Source organism: Prionailurus viverrinus, chromosome D3, assembly GCF_022837055.1.
Source record: "Prionailurus viverrinus isolate Anna chromosome D3, UM_Priviv_1.0, whole genome shotgun sequence".
In the NCBI taxonomy this organism is placed as follows: Eukaryota; Metazoa; Chordata; class Mammalia; order Carnivora; family Felidae; genus Prionailurus; species Prionailurus viverrinus.
The window spans coordinates 68,419,049-68,435,483 of NC_062572.1; the positions used below are offsets into that span (position 1 = coordinate 68,419,049).

The 16,435-nt window shown below is 42.5% G+C and overlaps 1 protein-coding gene across 2 annotated transcripts in view; it reads right to left on the bottom strand.

Moving 5' to 3' along the window:
* Positions 1-16,435, bottom strand: part of PIAS2 (protein inhibitor of activated STAT 2) — a 119,174-nt gene that overhangs the window by 95,825 nt on the left and 6,914 nt on the right. Inside the window, exon 3 of one of the 2 annotated variants that reach the window (XM_047828215.1) lies at positions 5,411-5,481. Coding sequence is in view for 1 of the 2 variants with exons in the window: in XM_047828214.1 (XP_047684170.1) it covers positions 1,421-1,444 (24 nt within the window). In the remaining variant the exon portion in view is untranslated. Of the gene's footprint in view, positions 1-1,420; positions 1,600-5,410; positions 5,482-16,435 lie in introns of those variants that run through there. The other variant, XM_047828214.1, reaches the window with a different exon arrangement.

Genomic DNA, 16,435 nt, shown 5'->3' on the forward strand with positions numbered 1-16,435 from the left:
TAGCTGAGGCTCAGGCCTGGCTGTTTCAAAAGCTCCACAGGTGTTAAAAGCTCCACAGCTGGGGCTCTGGACACAAAAACCCTTACACTTACAAGTACGAACACCCCTTAACCTATTGTTAAGGTTCTCTGCATAAACTAACATGGGGCATAAAATGCATTAATGCACTTTTCACTAGGAATTAAGCAATTCTTTTTGAAACAAAAGACGGGAAAATGGCAGGTATTTTGCAAACTATAACACACTCTCCCTTTAGATCGGAATCACCAATCCGTTCTTTTGCTGATGTCCACTGTATCAGCCAGGTAAGCAGCCAACATCCTTCTCCGACTCCATCTCTCGTCGAAAAAACAATAAACATACAAAACTGAATCTTTTATCGGATTCCTCTTCCTTTCTATTCCAAAAAAGTAACCCTGATATCCTACCTCTGTGACGCAAAAAGATTGCAGTTAATTTCAAGTTCACATTCATCTCTACTTTGACTTTTTTTTTTTTTTTAAATCAGGGTTTTCGTCCTTAAGTAATCCATTTACGTCGCCAATAATTCAGGGATCCGTAAAACATAAATTTTGTTCGTTTACCACAGTTTTGTTTCAGTTGAAGACTCTGAAGGTTAGCAGCCCGGAGAAAGCTATCTTTTCCGTTCCATCCCCAGCACACCCATTTTCAAACCTCTACTATACAAAGATATCAACAATAAAGTTGTGACCTTGTTTTAAGGCTACGAAGAAAAAAATGTTTTCCCTCAAGAGCAAAACGAGTTCACAAACCTCCTGACAACACGGCCTTTGCGGGTGTTCTACCACCGCACTAAGAAAATATTCAAGGCTTAAGGTCGATTATTATTAAAAGCAATGCTCCCCCAAAGACCACGCTTCTCTCCAAGAGGAAGCACTGGTAGGTGGAAGGGGCCTTTCTCGTGACAGATCTCACTAAACAGTAGCATCAGCCACAAGAGAGGATTCCTAAACGCAACTTCACGTTTCAGAAAACAGTCTCCCACCAAGTGAGTAACGTGGAGACTTCTGAATCGCCACGCACACGTACACCCCGTAAAGGTGGAAAACCAAATCCCGCTTCCCACCTCAGCCCTCAAACGAGGCAGGAGGGTCCCCAACGAGCCCCTCCCGACGGCGGCCCCCGCCCCGCGCCAGGTGTGCGGACCCCCGGCCGGACCCACCGACCGCTGGCCGGGGCCCAGGGTCCGCCGCCCCCGCGCGGCCCGGGCGTCCTCGGCCGCCTCGCTCCCCTCCCCTCCCCCGCCCGCGCCCGCGCCCGCTCGGACTCGGGCCGGGCTAGCGGCTCCGCCAACCGGTCCCCGCGAAACAAGGAGGTGGCGGCCGGCGACGCTGCGGCTTCCCCGCCTCCCCTCCCCTCCCCCGCGGCCTCCGCTCTCCACTCCCGCGCCCCCGCTTACCCTCAACTCCTCGAAATCCGCCATTTTACACCACCCGCGGGCGCCGCTGCCGCCACAGCACCCCCTCCCGCTGCCGCCAACGACGCCGCCGCCACCACGGCCGCCGCCGCCGCCTCCAGCACCATCCTGCACTGGGCGCCGCTGAAGACGCCGCGGCCGCTGCCGCCGCCGCCGCTGCCGCCGCCGCCGGGCCTGTCACGTGACCGGCGCGGGAGCTCCGCCCCCGGGGCGCGCGGGCCCCGCCCTCCGGCGCCCCCACCCCCACCCCCCCACCCCCGGGCCCACCACCTTCCGCCCACGTCTTCCGCCGGGCTCCCGTCGCGCGGCGTTCGCGGCGCGTCAAATCCCGCCCTCTCCCGCGGCCTACCCGCCTCCCGCACGCCTTCCATCGCCCGGGCCTGCGGCCGTGCACCCCTCGGCCCCGCACGGCGCCTCCCTCCCCTGGAAGCGCGGTGGCGACTGAGCGTTACCGGCCGGCCCGCGGGAGCGCCTGGCCCGGGGGAGCGGCGGAGAGGAAGAAGAGGTGAACGGGACTCCTGACTCCTGGCGGCAACATTTCGGGAAAATTCTAACGGTGCCCTTCCACACGGTGGCTGTAGCTGGAGGAAGCAGCCGCAGATAAAACCATCCCCCATTGTAGTAGCGGAACAATCAAAATATGGGTGTCGGGTAAGCCATTGTTCCGATCTAATGGTGCAGGATGGGTGAGATCTCTTTGGATTGGTAATATCCTCAAAGTACTAACCTGGCTGATTTCCTTCAGACTTTCAAGGGCGACTGAATGTCATGGACTGCAGAGTTGAGAGGGCCGGGCGGTGGGACTGGGAGACGTGAAATAAGAGAGCGAAATAAGAGCGCTCAGAAGAACCCTGGTTTTTAAAAAGTCGAGGGGTCAGGGAAATCAGATAGCTAGGAAAGAATGAAATGCCAAGGGCAGAATAGATGGAAGGAAGCTTGATGGCAGCCCTGACGTGCTGATAAAGGATGAGAGAAGATGCTGAGTCAAGCTGTTGAGAAAACTCACCGGACCAAGTACAGGGTTCAAATTTCTTTGAAGAAGTGGATGAAACCCACCCACGACAGAATATTAAAACGCTTATTATAATTTGCAAGGCCCTGTTAATCCGGTTCCTGCCTAGTGCTTCTTCCCATTCCTTCTTGGATGTTTAATGAATAAAAGAAAGAGTGAACAGTATCTAGAGTGGGTTCTAACGCTGGCTCTCTACCATGAACTTTAGGGTCTTAGCGTGGCGTATCCTCGATCTTCGCTGATTCTCCTTAGGCCTTGGTTTATACCTCAGTGGAGTTTAACATTGTTCAACAGGCTTTAAGTGAAGGCCACTGTGAACTGGGAGCTTTGAGGGAATAACAAAGATGAGCAGAATATAATACAATCCTTCCATCAAGAAGCTTACAGCACATAAGAGGGACCACCATACACACAAAATTAAGAGAAGCACGGCCTCACTGAGGCTTGTTTTGTAGTATTCATTGTAGGGTTAGGCAGGTTTGACTGCAAAGAATTCTAAGTGCTGCCCCAGACAGGCCTAATAATAACTAATGTCTTCCTTGCCACGTGATTACGTCAGAACTGAACCTGTAAATCCACTACTACAGGGCATTTTCAGGCTTTGCCAATGAGATCAAGAGTGGGCCCATTTATGCAGTGATGAGAGATGAGACTTTCTAGCTTGTGGAGTGTTCTAACTATTTTGCTACGATGAGGGGCCAGCCCAACTCATGGAGAAGAATCACCTTAACAATATCAGAATTAACTTTGACCTCTGTACTTGTCAACTTGCATAAGCCAATACCCTTCCATAACTGTTTCAGATAGTTTTAGATGGGTTTGCTATTAGCATCTGAAATACGATGCTACTTTGTCTCCCTAGACCAGATTACTAACTTGGCATCTTTTCTAAACTATACTCTGAATACTCATTCCAATACTTGTTTTAAGAAGGCCTGAGTGCTAGAGGGTAGAGAATATGCCTGTCTCTTTACTGTCACAAACAGTTTAGCTCTGGTCTAAATTTGTGTATCCTACTCATGAGAAAGAAAGCCCTGCACTTAGTTGAATCTAACTTCCTTATAATGTGGCATGAAATGTCCTTGGAGCAGAGTTGGGAGAGGAAGGTGTGGTAACCTTACCACCACTTGAGGCCACATACCAAAGTACCACTTCTGGCCACACACAGAACTATTACCCCAGGGGGGAATTACATTAAATGCAATTTTCTCCTTATTACCTTTTGCTTAAGATTTTATTTTTTGGTAATCTCTGCACCCAATGTGGGGCTCAAACTTGCCACCCTGAGATCAAAAGTCACACACGTCACCAACTGAGCCAGCCAGGTGCCCCCCCCCCTCATATTTTCAATGATAGAATGTGTCAACAGTTTATATGAATTGATGTTCAAGGCAATTACCTGATTGATCCACCCCCTTAATCTAGCTCAAATTTTAAAACCTCAGTATTGTAATTAAAGTGGCCTAAGGTTACATGAAGTCAAAAGTCTCAGGAGTGGCTTTTTCACTTATTAGCTGTGTAATGTTAGCAAAGTCACAACCTCATTTTCTAATCTATAAAACAGGAATGATTATTCCTGAACTCAGGATGGTGAAGGAGTAAATGAGTTAAGATACATGACTTTATGAACTTACAAAGCAATAGATGATAATTTTTTTATATCTGAACAGCTGATAAACACATACCAAAATAAAATTATTAAGAGACTCTCATATACCCACGTAATATATACCAGTGTCTTTAGAAAAGACTTAACGAGGTTGGACCATGCAGTGAAGTTTTTAGTTCAGTTCCAAGCACCTGTCTTGTTAATCCTTTTCCTTCCTATCTCTAAACCCATCAACCCTCCCTGATCTCAACATCTCTCTTTTCCACTGATTTCTTCCTCCGTATAATCATGATTTTCAAGCCTCCTATATTTCCAAGCCACCTTTCTTCCTTTGCCAAGCATACATCTGTTTTAATCACATTTCTTCACTCCTTAACACTTTTCTGATAGTGTTTGATCTTGACCGTTATTGAAACTAATACGAAAGAAACTGAACAATGAATTTATCTTTTAACTTCATATCCCCAACTTTTTATTCTGAAGTTTTTATTTTTTTTTTTTATTTTTTTTTATTTTTTTATTTTTTTTCAACGTTTTTATTTATTTTTGGGACAGAGAGAGACAGAGCATGAACGGGGGAGGGGCAGAGAGAGAGGGAGACACAGAATCGGAAACAGGCTCCAGGCTCTGAGCCATCAGCCCAGAGCCTGACGCGGGGCTCGAACTCACGGACCGCAAGATCGTGACCTGGATGAAGTTGGACGCTTAACCGACTGCGCCACCCAGGCGCCCCTTTATTTTATTTTTTAATGTTTTATTTTTGAGAGAGAGACAGAGCGTGAGCTGGGGAGGGGCAGAGAGAGAGAGAGGGAGACACAGAATCCGAAGCAGGCTCCAGGCTCTGAGCTGTCAGCACAGAGCCCAATGCGGGGCTTGAACTCATTTACTGCAAGATCATGACCTGAGCCCAAGTGGGAAACTTCACCAACTGAGCCACCCAGGCACCCCTCAAATTTTTAAACACCAGGAAAAGTTGAAAGCACAATACAATGAACACCTGTATATATCCCAACTAGATTCAATAATTATTAATATTTGAAAAATAATTTTTACTAAGGCATAATTTACATATAATGAAATCCTCATATTTTAAGTAAATTCTTCAATTAGTTTTGAAAAACGCTTATCAAGATACAAAACATTTCCATCAGCCCCGAAAGTTCCAAGTTACTTCTTGCCCCTTCCCAGTCAAAGCTCCCACAAGAAGCAACCAATGATCTGATTTCTAATACTATAGAGGGAACTAAAAAATGAAGCAACATTCTCTACTTATTTTTAAGTGCTATAATAATTTTGATGCCAAAACTAGACAAAAATTAGTTTTTCCATCTAACTTATAAATAGCTCTTACCTTTGTAATGCAAGGATGGTTTCACACAGCATATATAATAAACAACTTGGTCATTTGATCCAACTCACCACCTGAAAACCAACATAAAAATCTGGGTTTAGAAAAGCAGAACCACATGCCCAATACTGTATAAGGAATTATCCAGCCAAAATATTAGAAGGAAGTATTCCAGCCAGTGAAACCAAACATTTGTCCTGAAGGGATTTAATGATCCAAAAGTAAAATCTATAAAGTAACTATGACTTTTGCAGGATTGCTGAGCAAGGGAGAAATAAGTCTAAATGTAGTGCCACAGAAGATGGAAAGTCTAATAAACACCCCACATATTTAATACAAGACCCTATAGGGTAAAGATGAACCAGGAGTCAATCAGCACTTCCACAGATTGCAATCAGGTTTAACAGTAATAAAATCTCAAGTTTTGTATATTGAATAAACAGGGCCTAGAGTGGCAAGCTATAGGCACTGGGCAGAAACAAACTGAAGTTCTCTCCAGATGAAGATATCATCACCCCAAACCTCAAATTACCCGACACAGATAATTTTCCAAATAACATGACCAACATGTAGTCAGAAGACTGAAATAAAAAGCATGCTTGCACTAAAAAATAAAAGGTTTAAAAAAAATAACCTAGCAAAACTCTATTCCAGAATTGAGAGGTTTAAGAACTCAATGCATAGGTTTAGTAGTATATTACACACAGTTTAGGAGAAAATAACCAAAACATATGTCAGAAGGAAGTACAGAGAAAACAAAAGAAAAAAAATGGAAAATGCCTAAGAAAATATTGAAGACATCTCATGGAGACATGAGATGATGTTGAAAAGGTCCAAAAGATGTTTAATCGGAGTCCTCAAAGAACAGGAAAGTCAGAATCAGGCAGAAGTAACATGTGAGGAGAAAGAAAACCTGAGACTTTCCAGACTGATGAAAAACACTAGGTGAAAGGGTAACAAAACCCTTTCCCATCCTGCATGAGAACTTGACCTTCAGTTAACTTTCCAACTTTGTTCACTGGAAACTGATAGAGTGTTATGATTTAAAAAATGGCCTCTGGAGGCACCTGGATGGCTCAATTCATTAAGTGTCCCACTCTTTTTTTTTTTTTAAGTTTATTTATTCTGAGAGACAGAGGCAGTGTGAGCAGGGGAGCGGCAGAGAGAGGGAGAGAGAGAAGGCAAAGCAGTCTCCTTGCTGCCAGTGCAGAGCCCCACTCAGAGCTCAAACCCACAGAACCTTGAGATCATGACCTGAGCCAAAACCAAGAGTCAGAGGCTTAACCGACTGAGCCACCCAGGCACCCCCGAGTGTCCCACTTTGATTTTGGCTCAGGTCATGATCTCAGTTTGTGAGCTCGAGCGCAGTATTGTGCTCGGCACTGACAGCAAGGGGCCTGCTTGGGATTCTCTCCCTCCCTCTCTCTCTGACCCTCCCCCGCCCCCTACTCTCATGTGCTCTCTCTCAAAATAAATAAACATTTAAAAAATTAAAAACGACTGCTGACCAGTAAACTGCCTCTAGATCAGGAGGAACTGACTATAAATGAACTGAATACCTTATAGGGAGGCCATACTTGGGATTTCCCAAGGGAGTTTAATTCACCAATAAAACATAATTTTAAATTTGTGTGCAACTGATGGCATGACTTCCATGTATCACATAGAACCACAATGAGAAATAGAATAAATCCACAAGTACAGTGAAGCATTTTACCATACCTACCTTAGTAATTGATCCAAAAAGGCAAAGAAAAAATCATTAAAGATCTAGATTTTTGTTAGAACATGATTAACAAACTCAACCAAGTGACTTTAATGTGCAGAAAATGTGTTATTTCAAGCACTTAAGGAACATCTGCAAAAATTAAACATACACTGACCATGAAGCAAGTCTCAACAATTTAAAAAATTGTAATAAACCACATAAAATTTACCATCTTAAACCATTTTAAGTGTACGGCTTACTGCCTTTAAGAATAGTCATACTGGGGCGCCTGGGTGGCGCAGTCGGTTAAGCGTCCGACTTCAGCCAGGTCACGATCTCGCGGTCCGTGAGTTCGAGCCCCGCGTCAGGCTCTGGGCTGATGGCTCAGAGCCTGGAGCCTGTTTCCGATGCTGTGTCTCCCTCTCTCTCTGCCCCTCCCCCGTTCATGCTCTGTCTCTCTCTGTCCCAAAAATAAATAAAAACGTTGAAAAAAAAAATTTTTTTTTTAAATAATAGTCATACTGTTGTGGTGCCTGAGTGGCTCAGTTGGTTAAGCATCCAATTTCAGCTTAGGTCATGATCTCACCATTTGTGAGTTCGATCCCCGCATCAGGTTCTGTGCTGACAGCTCAGAGCCTGGAGCCTGTTGCAGAATCTGTGTGTCTCCCTCTCTCTGCCCTTCCCCCCCACTCACAGTGTCTCTTTCAAAAATAAACATTAAAATAAAAGTTTTTAATAAAAAAATAAAGAATAGCCGCTGTTGCATAACCATCGCCACCATCCATCTGCAGAACTCTTTATCTTTCCAAACCAAAACTCATCTAAAAATAACTCCCCATTTTCCTCTGCCCCTGGCCACCACGATACTGCTTTCCCCATGAATTTGGCTGCTCCTGGTACTTCATGTAAGTGGAATTATAGGGCCTTTGTGTCTGTGACTGGCTCATTTTCCTTAGCGTAATGTCTTCAGAGTTCAACGATGTTGTAGCATAGGACACAATTCTCTTCCTTTTTAAAGCTGAATAATATTCCATTGTATGTATGTACAATATTTTGTTCATATGTCAACACAGGTTGTGTCTTAGTCTGGGCTACCAAAACAAAATCTCACACACCGGGTAGCTTGAACAACAACTACCCCCCGCACATACACAGTTCTGGAGGCTGGGAAGTTCAAGATCAAGGTGCCAGCAGATTTGGTGTCTGATGAGGGCCTGCTTCCTAGTTTACAGATAGCTGCCTTCTTGCTGTATTCTTACACAGTAGAAAGAGCTGTGGTCTCTTCATCTTCTCATAAGGGCATTAATCCCATCTTAGAGCTTTCACTCTCGTGACCTCAGCTAAACCCAGTTACCTCCTAAAGGCCCCATCTCCAACTACCATCAAATTGGGAATTAGGGCTTTAACACAGATGGGTTTGGGGTCAGGCGGGTGGGGTGGGTGGTGGGGGACACAGACATTCCATTCATAGAAAGTTGCTTCCACCTTTTGGCTATTGTGAATAATGCTGCTATGAACATGGGTATAGAAATATCTTTGAGACCCTGCTTTCAGTTCTTTTCAGGATATACCCAGCAGTGGAATTGCTGAGTCATATGGTAATTCTGTTTTTACATTTTGAGGAACTGCCATTCCGTGTTCAACAGTGGCTGCACCATTTTACATTTTCACCAGCAGTGCACAAGGGTTCAAATGTTCCACATCGACATCAACACTTGTTATTTTCTGTTTTTTTTTTTAATAGTAGCCATCTTAATAGGAGCAAGCTGATGTCTTATGGTTTTGATTTGCATTTCCCTAATGATTACTAATGTAAGTACTTTTTCATGTGCTTATGGGCCACATGTATATCTTCTTTGAAGAAATGTCTACTCAAAACCGTTACCACTTTTTAAAATCAGGTTATTTGGGTTTTTTTTGTTGTTGATTTTCACTAAATTTAAAAGGATTGGAATCATACAGATTATGACCTATGCACAATTAAGCTAAAACTCAGTAAGAGATAACTAGAAAATCGCCACATTTTTGGAAATGAAGAAATACCCTTCTAAATAGCCTATGAGTCAAAGGAAATATCACTATGAAAAATTTTAAACTATTTACCTGAATGGTAATGAAAATACTACATGTCAAAATCTCCGATCACCAAAACTAAAAGGCAACCAATGGAATGGGAGAGAATATTTGCAAATGACCTATCAGATAAAGGGTTAGTCTCTAAAATCTATAAAGAACTTATCAAACTCTGGGGCGCCTGGGTGGCGCAGTCGGTTAAGCGTCCGACTTCAGCCAGGTCACGATCTCGTGGTCCGTGAGTTGGAGCCCCGCGTCAGGCTCTGGGCTGATGGCTCAGAGCCTGGAGCCTGTTTCCGATTCTGTGTCTCCCTCTCTCTCTGCCCCTCCGCCATTCATGCTCTGTCTCTCTCTGTCCCAAAAATAAATAAATGTTGAAAAAAATTAAAAAAAAAAAAAAAGAACTTATCAAACTCAACAACCCCCCCAAAAAAAATTCATTGAAGAAATGGGCAAAAGACATGAATAGACACTTTCCAAAGAAGACATCCAGATAGCAAACAGACACATGAAAAAATGCTCAACATCACTCATCATCAGGGAAATACAAATCAAAACCACAATGAGATACCTCCTCACACCAGTCAGAATGGCTAAAATTAACAACTCAGGCAACAGATGTTGGCGAGGATGCAGAGAAAGAGGAACCCTTTTGCACTGCTGGTGGGAATGCAAACTGGTGCAGCCACTCTGGAAAACAGTATGGAGGCTCCTTAGAAAGTTAAAAACAGAACTACCCTACGACCCAGCAACTGCACTGCTAGGTATTTATCCAAAGGATACAGGTGTGCCGTTTCGAAGGGGCCATGTTCCCCAATGTTTATAGCGGTGCTATTGACAACAGCCAAAGTATGGAAAGAGCCCAAATGTCCATCAATAGATGAATGCATAAAGAAGATGTGGTATATATACACAATGGAGTATTCTTGGCAATCAAAAAGAATGAAATCTTGCCATTTGCAACAACATGGATGGAACTAGATGGTATTATGCTATGCGAAATAAGTCAGTCAGAGAAAGACAAATATCAGATGACTTCACTCATGTGGAACTTAATATACAAAACAGATGAACATAAGGGAAGGGAAGCAAAAAGAATATAAAAACAGAGAGGGGGACAAAACATAAGAGACTCTGAAATACAGAGAACAAACAGGGTTGCTTGGGTCGTGGGAGGGGGGAGGGGCTAAATGGGTAAGGGGCATTAAGGAAGACACTTGGTGGGATGAGCACTGGGTGTTATACGTGGGGGATGAATCACTGGAATCTACTCCTGAAATCATTATAGCACTATATGCTAACTAACTTGGATGTAAATTAAAAAAAAAAAAAAAAAAGATCCCTGAGTTGTACCTATAACTACAGTTATAGAGAAATTTAACCTTAAATTTACAGTTAGGGATAAAAAGCTGGTGGTCAGTTGACCTGAACAACTTTAAATAAGAGAACAGAAAAATATCCAAGGAAAGTAAGAAGAAAGACATACTAAACATAAGAAGAAACTAATGAAGGGGAAAACTAATATATAATTTATACACAATGCTTGACATGTGCTCAGAAATTACCAGACATGCCAGAAAACAGGATCAAATGACTAAAAACCAACATGGAGATTTGTGAGGAGATGCTACAAGTCTGTTTCTCAGTTGCTTCTGTATCACAGAGACTGTCATGAGACAGTTTTTTATCATCTCCCCAATTCTGATGAGATACGGTAAGTTATGATCATAGTATGCACCCTTGATATGATATCATGAGAATGGCAATTTACCTCTGTGGTCTTCCTCTCAAAAACCTATAACCCCAGTTTAGTTAAGAGAAAAACATCAGGGGCTCCTGGGTGGCTCAGTCGATTAAGCGTCCAACTTCGGCTCAGGTCATGATCTCATGGTTCATGGGTTTGGAGCCCCACCTCGGGCTCTGTGCTGACAGCTCAGAGACTGGAGCCTGCTTTGGATTCTGTATCTCCCTCTCTGCCCCTCCCCTGCTCACACTCTGTCACTCTCTGTCTCTCAAAAATGAATAAACGTTAAAAATTTTTCAAAAAAAAAAAAAAAAGAAAAACATCAGACAAATCTCACTTATGAGATATTCTCCAAAGTACCTGATCAATACTCCTTAAAAGTTTCAAGGTCATCAAAAAACAAGGAAAGTCAGAAACAATCACAGCCAAGATGAACCTAAGGTGATATAACAACTAAATATAATGTGGCTGAAATCCTGCTACGGAAGGACATTAGGCAAGAACTAAGGTAATCTGTATAAAGTATGAATTTTAGTTAATAATAATGTACTATTATTTATTAATTGTGACATATATACCACATTAATATGAGGTGTTAATAATAAGGGAACTGGGTATATGTGAATTTTCTATACTATAAGCACAGCTAGAATGTAAAGCCTATTTTGTTGATCATAAAATGATAAACCATATTGTAATGATAAAATGTTTATCATTCAAAATTGTATTTTCCAATGAAAGAAAATAAAATGGCTATTAGACTTTTATTTTTGTTATTTTATTTTGGGGGGCATTAGATTTTTTTAATGTTTATTAATTTATTGTGAGAGAGAGAGGTGGGTGTGTGCAGGTGAGGGAGGGCAGAGAGAGAGAGAGAGAGGGAGAGAGAGAATCCCAAACAGGCTCCACACTATGAGCTCAGAGCCCGATGTGGAGCTTGAACTCACGAATCCGTGAGATCATGACCTGAGCCAAAATCAAGAGTCAGATGCTTAACCCACTGAGCCATCCAAGCACCCTGGTGGGTATTAGATTTTTTTTTTTTTGAGAGAAAGGGCACAAGTGAGCGAGGGGCAGAGAGAGAGAGAGAGAGAGAGAGAGAGAGAGAGAGAATCCCATGAGGCACAGAAAGAGAGAGAGAGAGAGAGAGAGAAGCGGGGCTCTATACATTACTCAGTGCTCATCGCAAGTGTACTCTATATTTTGTAAATATTTATTTTTGAGAGAAAGAGGGAGGGATGGAGAGAGAGAGAGAAAGTGCTCACAAGTGGGGGGTATGGGGCAGAAAGAGAGATGTTTACACAGAAATCTGAAGTAGGCTGCAGGCTCTGAGTAAGCTGTCAGCCCAGAGCCCCACGAGGGGCTTAAACTTACAAACAGTGAGAGCATGACCTGAGCCAAAGTCAGATGCGTAACTGACTGAGCCACCCAGGCGCCCAGCAAGCGTACTCTTTAATCTCCATCACCTATTTCGCCTGCTCATGGCCACCTCTCTTCTGGTAACCATCAGTTTCTTCTCTATAGTTAAGAGTCTGTTTCTTGGTTTGCCTCTTTTTTTCCCCCTTTGCTCATTTGTTTTGTTTCTTAAATTCCACATATGGTATTTGTCTTTCTCTGACTTATTTCACTTAGCATTATACTTTCTAGCTCTGTCCATTGTTTTGCAAATGGCAGGATTTCATTTTTTAATGGCTGAGTAATATTCCTGTGTGTGTGGGTGTGTGTGGGTGTGTGTGTGTGTGTGTGTATACATCACATTGTCTTTTTTTAAAATATTTATTTATTTTGAGAGAGAGAGAGAGAGTGAGCACAAGTGGGGGAGGGGCAGAGAGACAGGGAGACAGAGAATCCGAAACAGGCTCCATGCTGGATCCCATGAACCTCAAGATCACAACCTGAGCCAAAATCAAGAATGGGATGTTCAGCCGAGGCCACCCAGGTGGCCTATACCACATCATCTTTACCTATTATTCATGTATTGATGGACACAGGTTGCTTCCATAATTTGGCTATTGTAAATAAAGCTGCAATAAACACAGGACTGCGCATATCCCTTCAAATTAGTGTTTTTGTGTTCTTTAGGTATATACCCAGTAACATGATTACTGGATCACAGGTCTATTTTTAATTTTCAGGGGAACTCCATTCTGTGTTCTACAGTGGCTGCACCAGTTTGCTAACAATTTCAACCTTTAAATAATGGTAAAAGTGTAAAATTTATTTTCAGATGTATCTATAAGAATTTGAAGACATTGTCGTTAAAATGTCTTGATCAGGAAGTATAGACATTTCAAGCACTAAATATGCTTATGGAAGTTCTCTCAAGCTTTTCATTAAACTTTTGAAATTTTTTTTTAAGTTTTATAGAAGTTTAATATTTCACAGTTTCCAAAGCACTTTACTATTCCATTTTTTCCTCATAATTATATGAAAAAAGTAATGAGCTTGTTTTTTGTTTGTTTGTTTGTTTGTTTGTTTTTTACCAAGGCCCATAAGAGGTGTTCTAAATCCCCTCCAAATTATCAACATGCCACAGAAGTTTTATCATTTTCTTTGTGTGCTGTGACCTGAAAAAGGCTAGGAAGCACCCACCTAGAGAATCTCTTACACCCGCACAGGCACAGTAGGAGATATGTACAAGAGTGTTTCTTTCTTTTTCTTAATGTGTATTTTTATTTTTGAGAGAGAGAGACAGAGCATAAGTGGAGGAGGGGCAGAGATGGAGGGAGACAGAATCCGAAGCAGGCTCAGGCTCAGGCTCAGGCTCAGGCTCTGAGCTGTCAGCACAGAGCCCAATGAGGGGCTCGAATTCATAAACTGTGAGATCATGACCTGAGCCAAAGTCGAACACTTAACTGACTGAGCCACCCAGGCACCCCATGTACAAGTGTGTTGTAATAAGCACTGTTTGTAATAATGAAATCCTGAAAACAACTTATCTCCATCAAGAAGAGAGTGGATATATACATTGTGCTACATTCCTGAAAAAGAATGCTATGTGTATAAGAAGAAAAATGAATAAGCCAGAGTTACATATAATAAATGGACAAATTTCAAAAACTATGAAATGAAAAAATCAAGGTGGGAAAAGTTATATATCCTTTCTACAAATTTTCCCAAATTTGAAACAATGGTATATGTTTATGGATATACACATATGTGATAGAAGTTCAGAAACAAACATGTGAATGATGAATACCAAAACCAGGACAGTTGGGGCCTCTGAGAAAGGAATGGGATCTGTGGAGGCATTCTGGGAGATTGTACTGTATATATAAAGTTTTTTGTTAAAAAAAAAAAAAGGCATGAGAGCTTGGTTGCTCGGTTGGTTAAGTGTCCGACTCCAGATTTCAGCTCAGGTCATGATCTCATAGTTTGAGAGATCAAGCCCCACCTTGGGCTTTATGCTAACAGCTCAGAGCCTACTTGGGAATCTCTCTCTCCTTTTCTTTCTGCCCCTCTACCCACTCAAAAATAAGTAAATAAATTGTAAAAAAAACACAAAAAACAAAGGACCTGAAGCAAATATGGCACAGTGTTAAGATATGACAGACCCGGAAGGTGGATATACCAATCTACTTTTCTCTATTTTTGTGTGCTTGAAACATTTCATACCAAAACAAAACGGATCCTAAATCTGATCATTCTTTACTAATTCCCTGTTCCTGAATGACCACGGTAGCCTCCCGTCTCATTTCCTTGCTTTCTGTCTTGTTCCACGATTATTCTCCACATGCTAGCCAGAATGATATTTTATAAATATATATCTGATCTACCATCTCCCTATGCAAAACCTTTCAGTGGGTTTAATCACTCTAAAAATAAAAATTCAACTCCATACCGCAGTCCACAGGCCCTTGCTTTATCTCCGACATTTAGCTCTTAAGATCTTATTCTTCCTCCACTATCATTATTTATCCCCTCAAACGGTTTTATTTTTCTTTTGGAACTTCTCACTACCTCAAATTATATTAATTCATGGTTTATGGATATAGTTATTCCTAGAGTCCTCAGCTTCCACTAGAATATAAGTTCCATGAAAGTGGGGACCTTGCTCTCTGCCATATCTTTGGTGCTGAGAATATTTTTGACTCATTAAGTATGACATGTTTTTTGGATGAACAAATAAATGAGAGATTTCTTTTTCATTCAAAAAGGAGAGGAATGACACTTTAGTGTTTTGTTTTGTTTTGTTTTGTTTTGTTTTGTTTTGTTTTGCTTAAAGGTGTAATCTAGGGTGCCTGGATGGCTCAGTTGGTTAAGCATCCGACTCGGCTCAGGACATGATCTCACGGTTGGTGGGTTCAAGCCCCACGTCAGGCTCTGTGCTGACAGCTCAGAGCCTGGAGCCTGCTTCAGATTCTGTGTCTCCTTCTCTCTTTGCCCCTCCCTCACTTATGCTCTGTCTCTCAAAAATAAATAAATGTTAAAAAAAATTTTTTTTAAAGATATAATCAGGGGCGCCTGGGTGGCGCAGTCGGTTAAGCGTCCGACTTCAGCCAGGTCACGATCTCGCGGTCCGTGAGTTCGAGCCCCGCGTCAGGCTCTGGGCTGATGGCTCGGAGCCTGGAGCCTGTTTCCGATTCTGTGTCTCCCTCTCTCTCTGCCCCTCCCCCGTTCATGCTCTGTCTCTCTCTGTCCCAAAAATAAATAAACGTTGAAAAAAAAATAAATTAAAAAAAAAAAATAAAGATATAATCAAACACATAGAAGGGGAAAATTATAGGGTACTCTGTCAACAATAACAATAGCTAAGGCTCAGTAAGCACGCATTATGTACCGGGCATTTCCAGACACGAGGACCACATACTTTTGGGGTGCTCATCGGCCTCCCTCCCTTCTCGTAGGCCCTGAGAACCTATCTGTGACATGAAATCTTCCTCCCTAGTCACAGCTAATTGGATCTGGATCAAACGCTGGGTGAGAAAAGCTCATCTGTTAGCCAGGAGGAAGCAATCAGATTCTTTTTCTTGAAAATTTGTGCTGAGAGACGCACAGGCTAAAGAAGTTTGAAGATGAGTCACGTTAATGGCAGGACAGTTTTGAATGATGGGAACAGCTGTTGAGGTCCCTGAAGCTGCACTGGTATCTGCCCTTTCTGGACTTGTTGGTCAATATTTTCTTGGCTTAAAGACATAGTTACCCCTCTGTCCTTCCCATGAAATCCAGTCCCTTCATTTTTAAAATGAATGTGGGTAAGCCTCTTTGTTTCGTTGATGACTCATCCTAAAAGCAGAAAAGTAAACAACCTCTTGATCAAAGAAACTTGACTAAGACAGTCTTTCCCAGGCATGGTCTCATTTAATTCTTACAATACCATGAGAGGGTATTACTATTCCCATCTTACAGATGAGGAGACAGCACTTGGGCAGGTCCAATGCTGTTCCCAGTATCACAAAGCAGGAGAGGTTGCCATTCTGGACTCTGACTCTGGAGAGGAGCTTTGAGCTGCAGGAAGGGCAGAGGGAGGGGCTGTTGTGGAGATGAAGTTAGGAAAACAGAG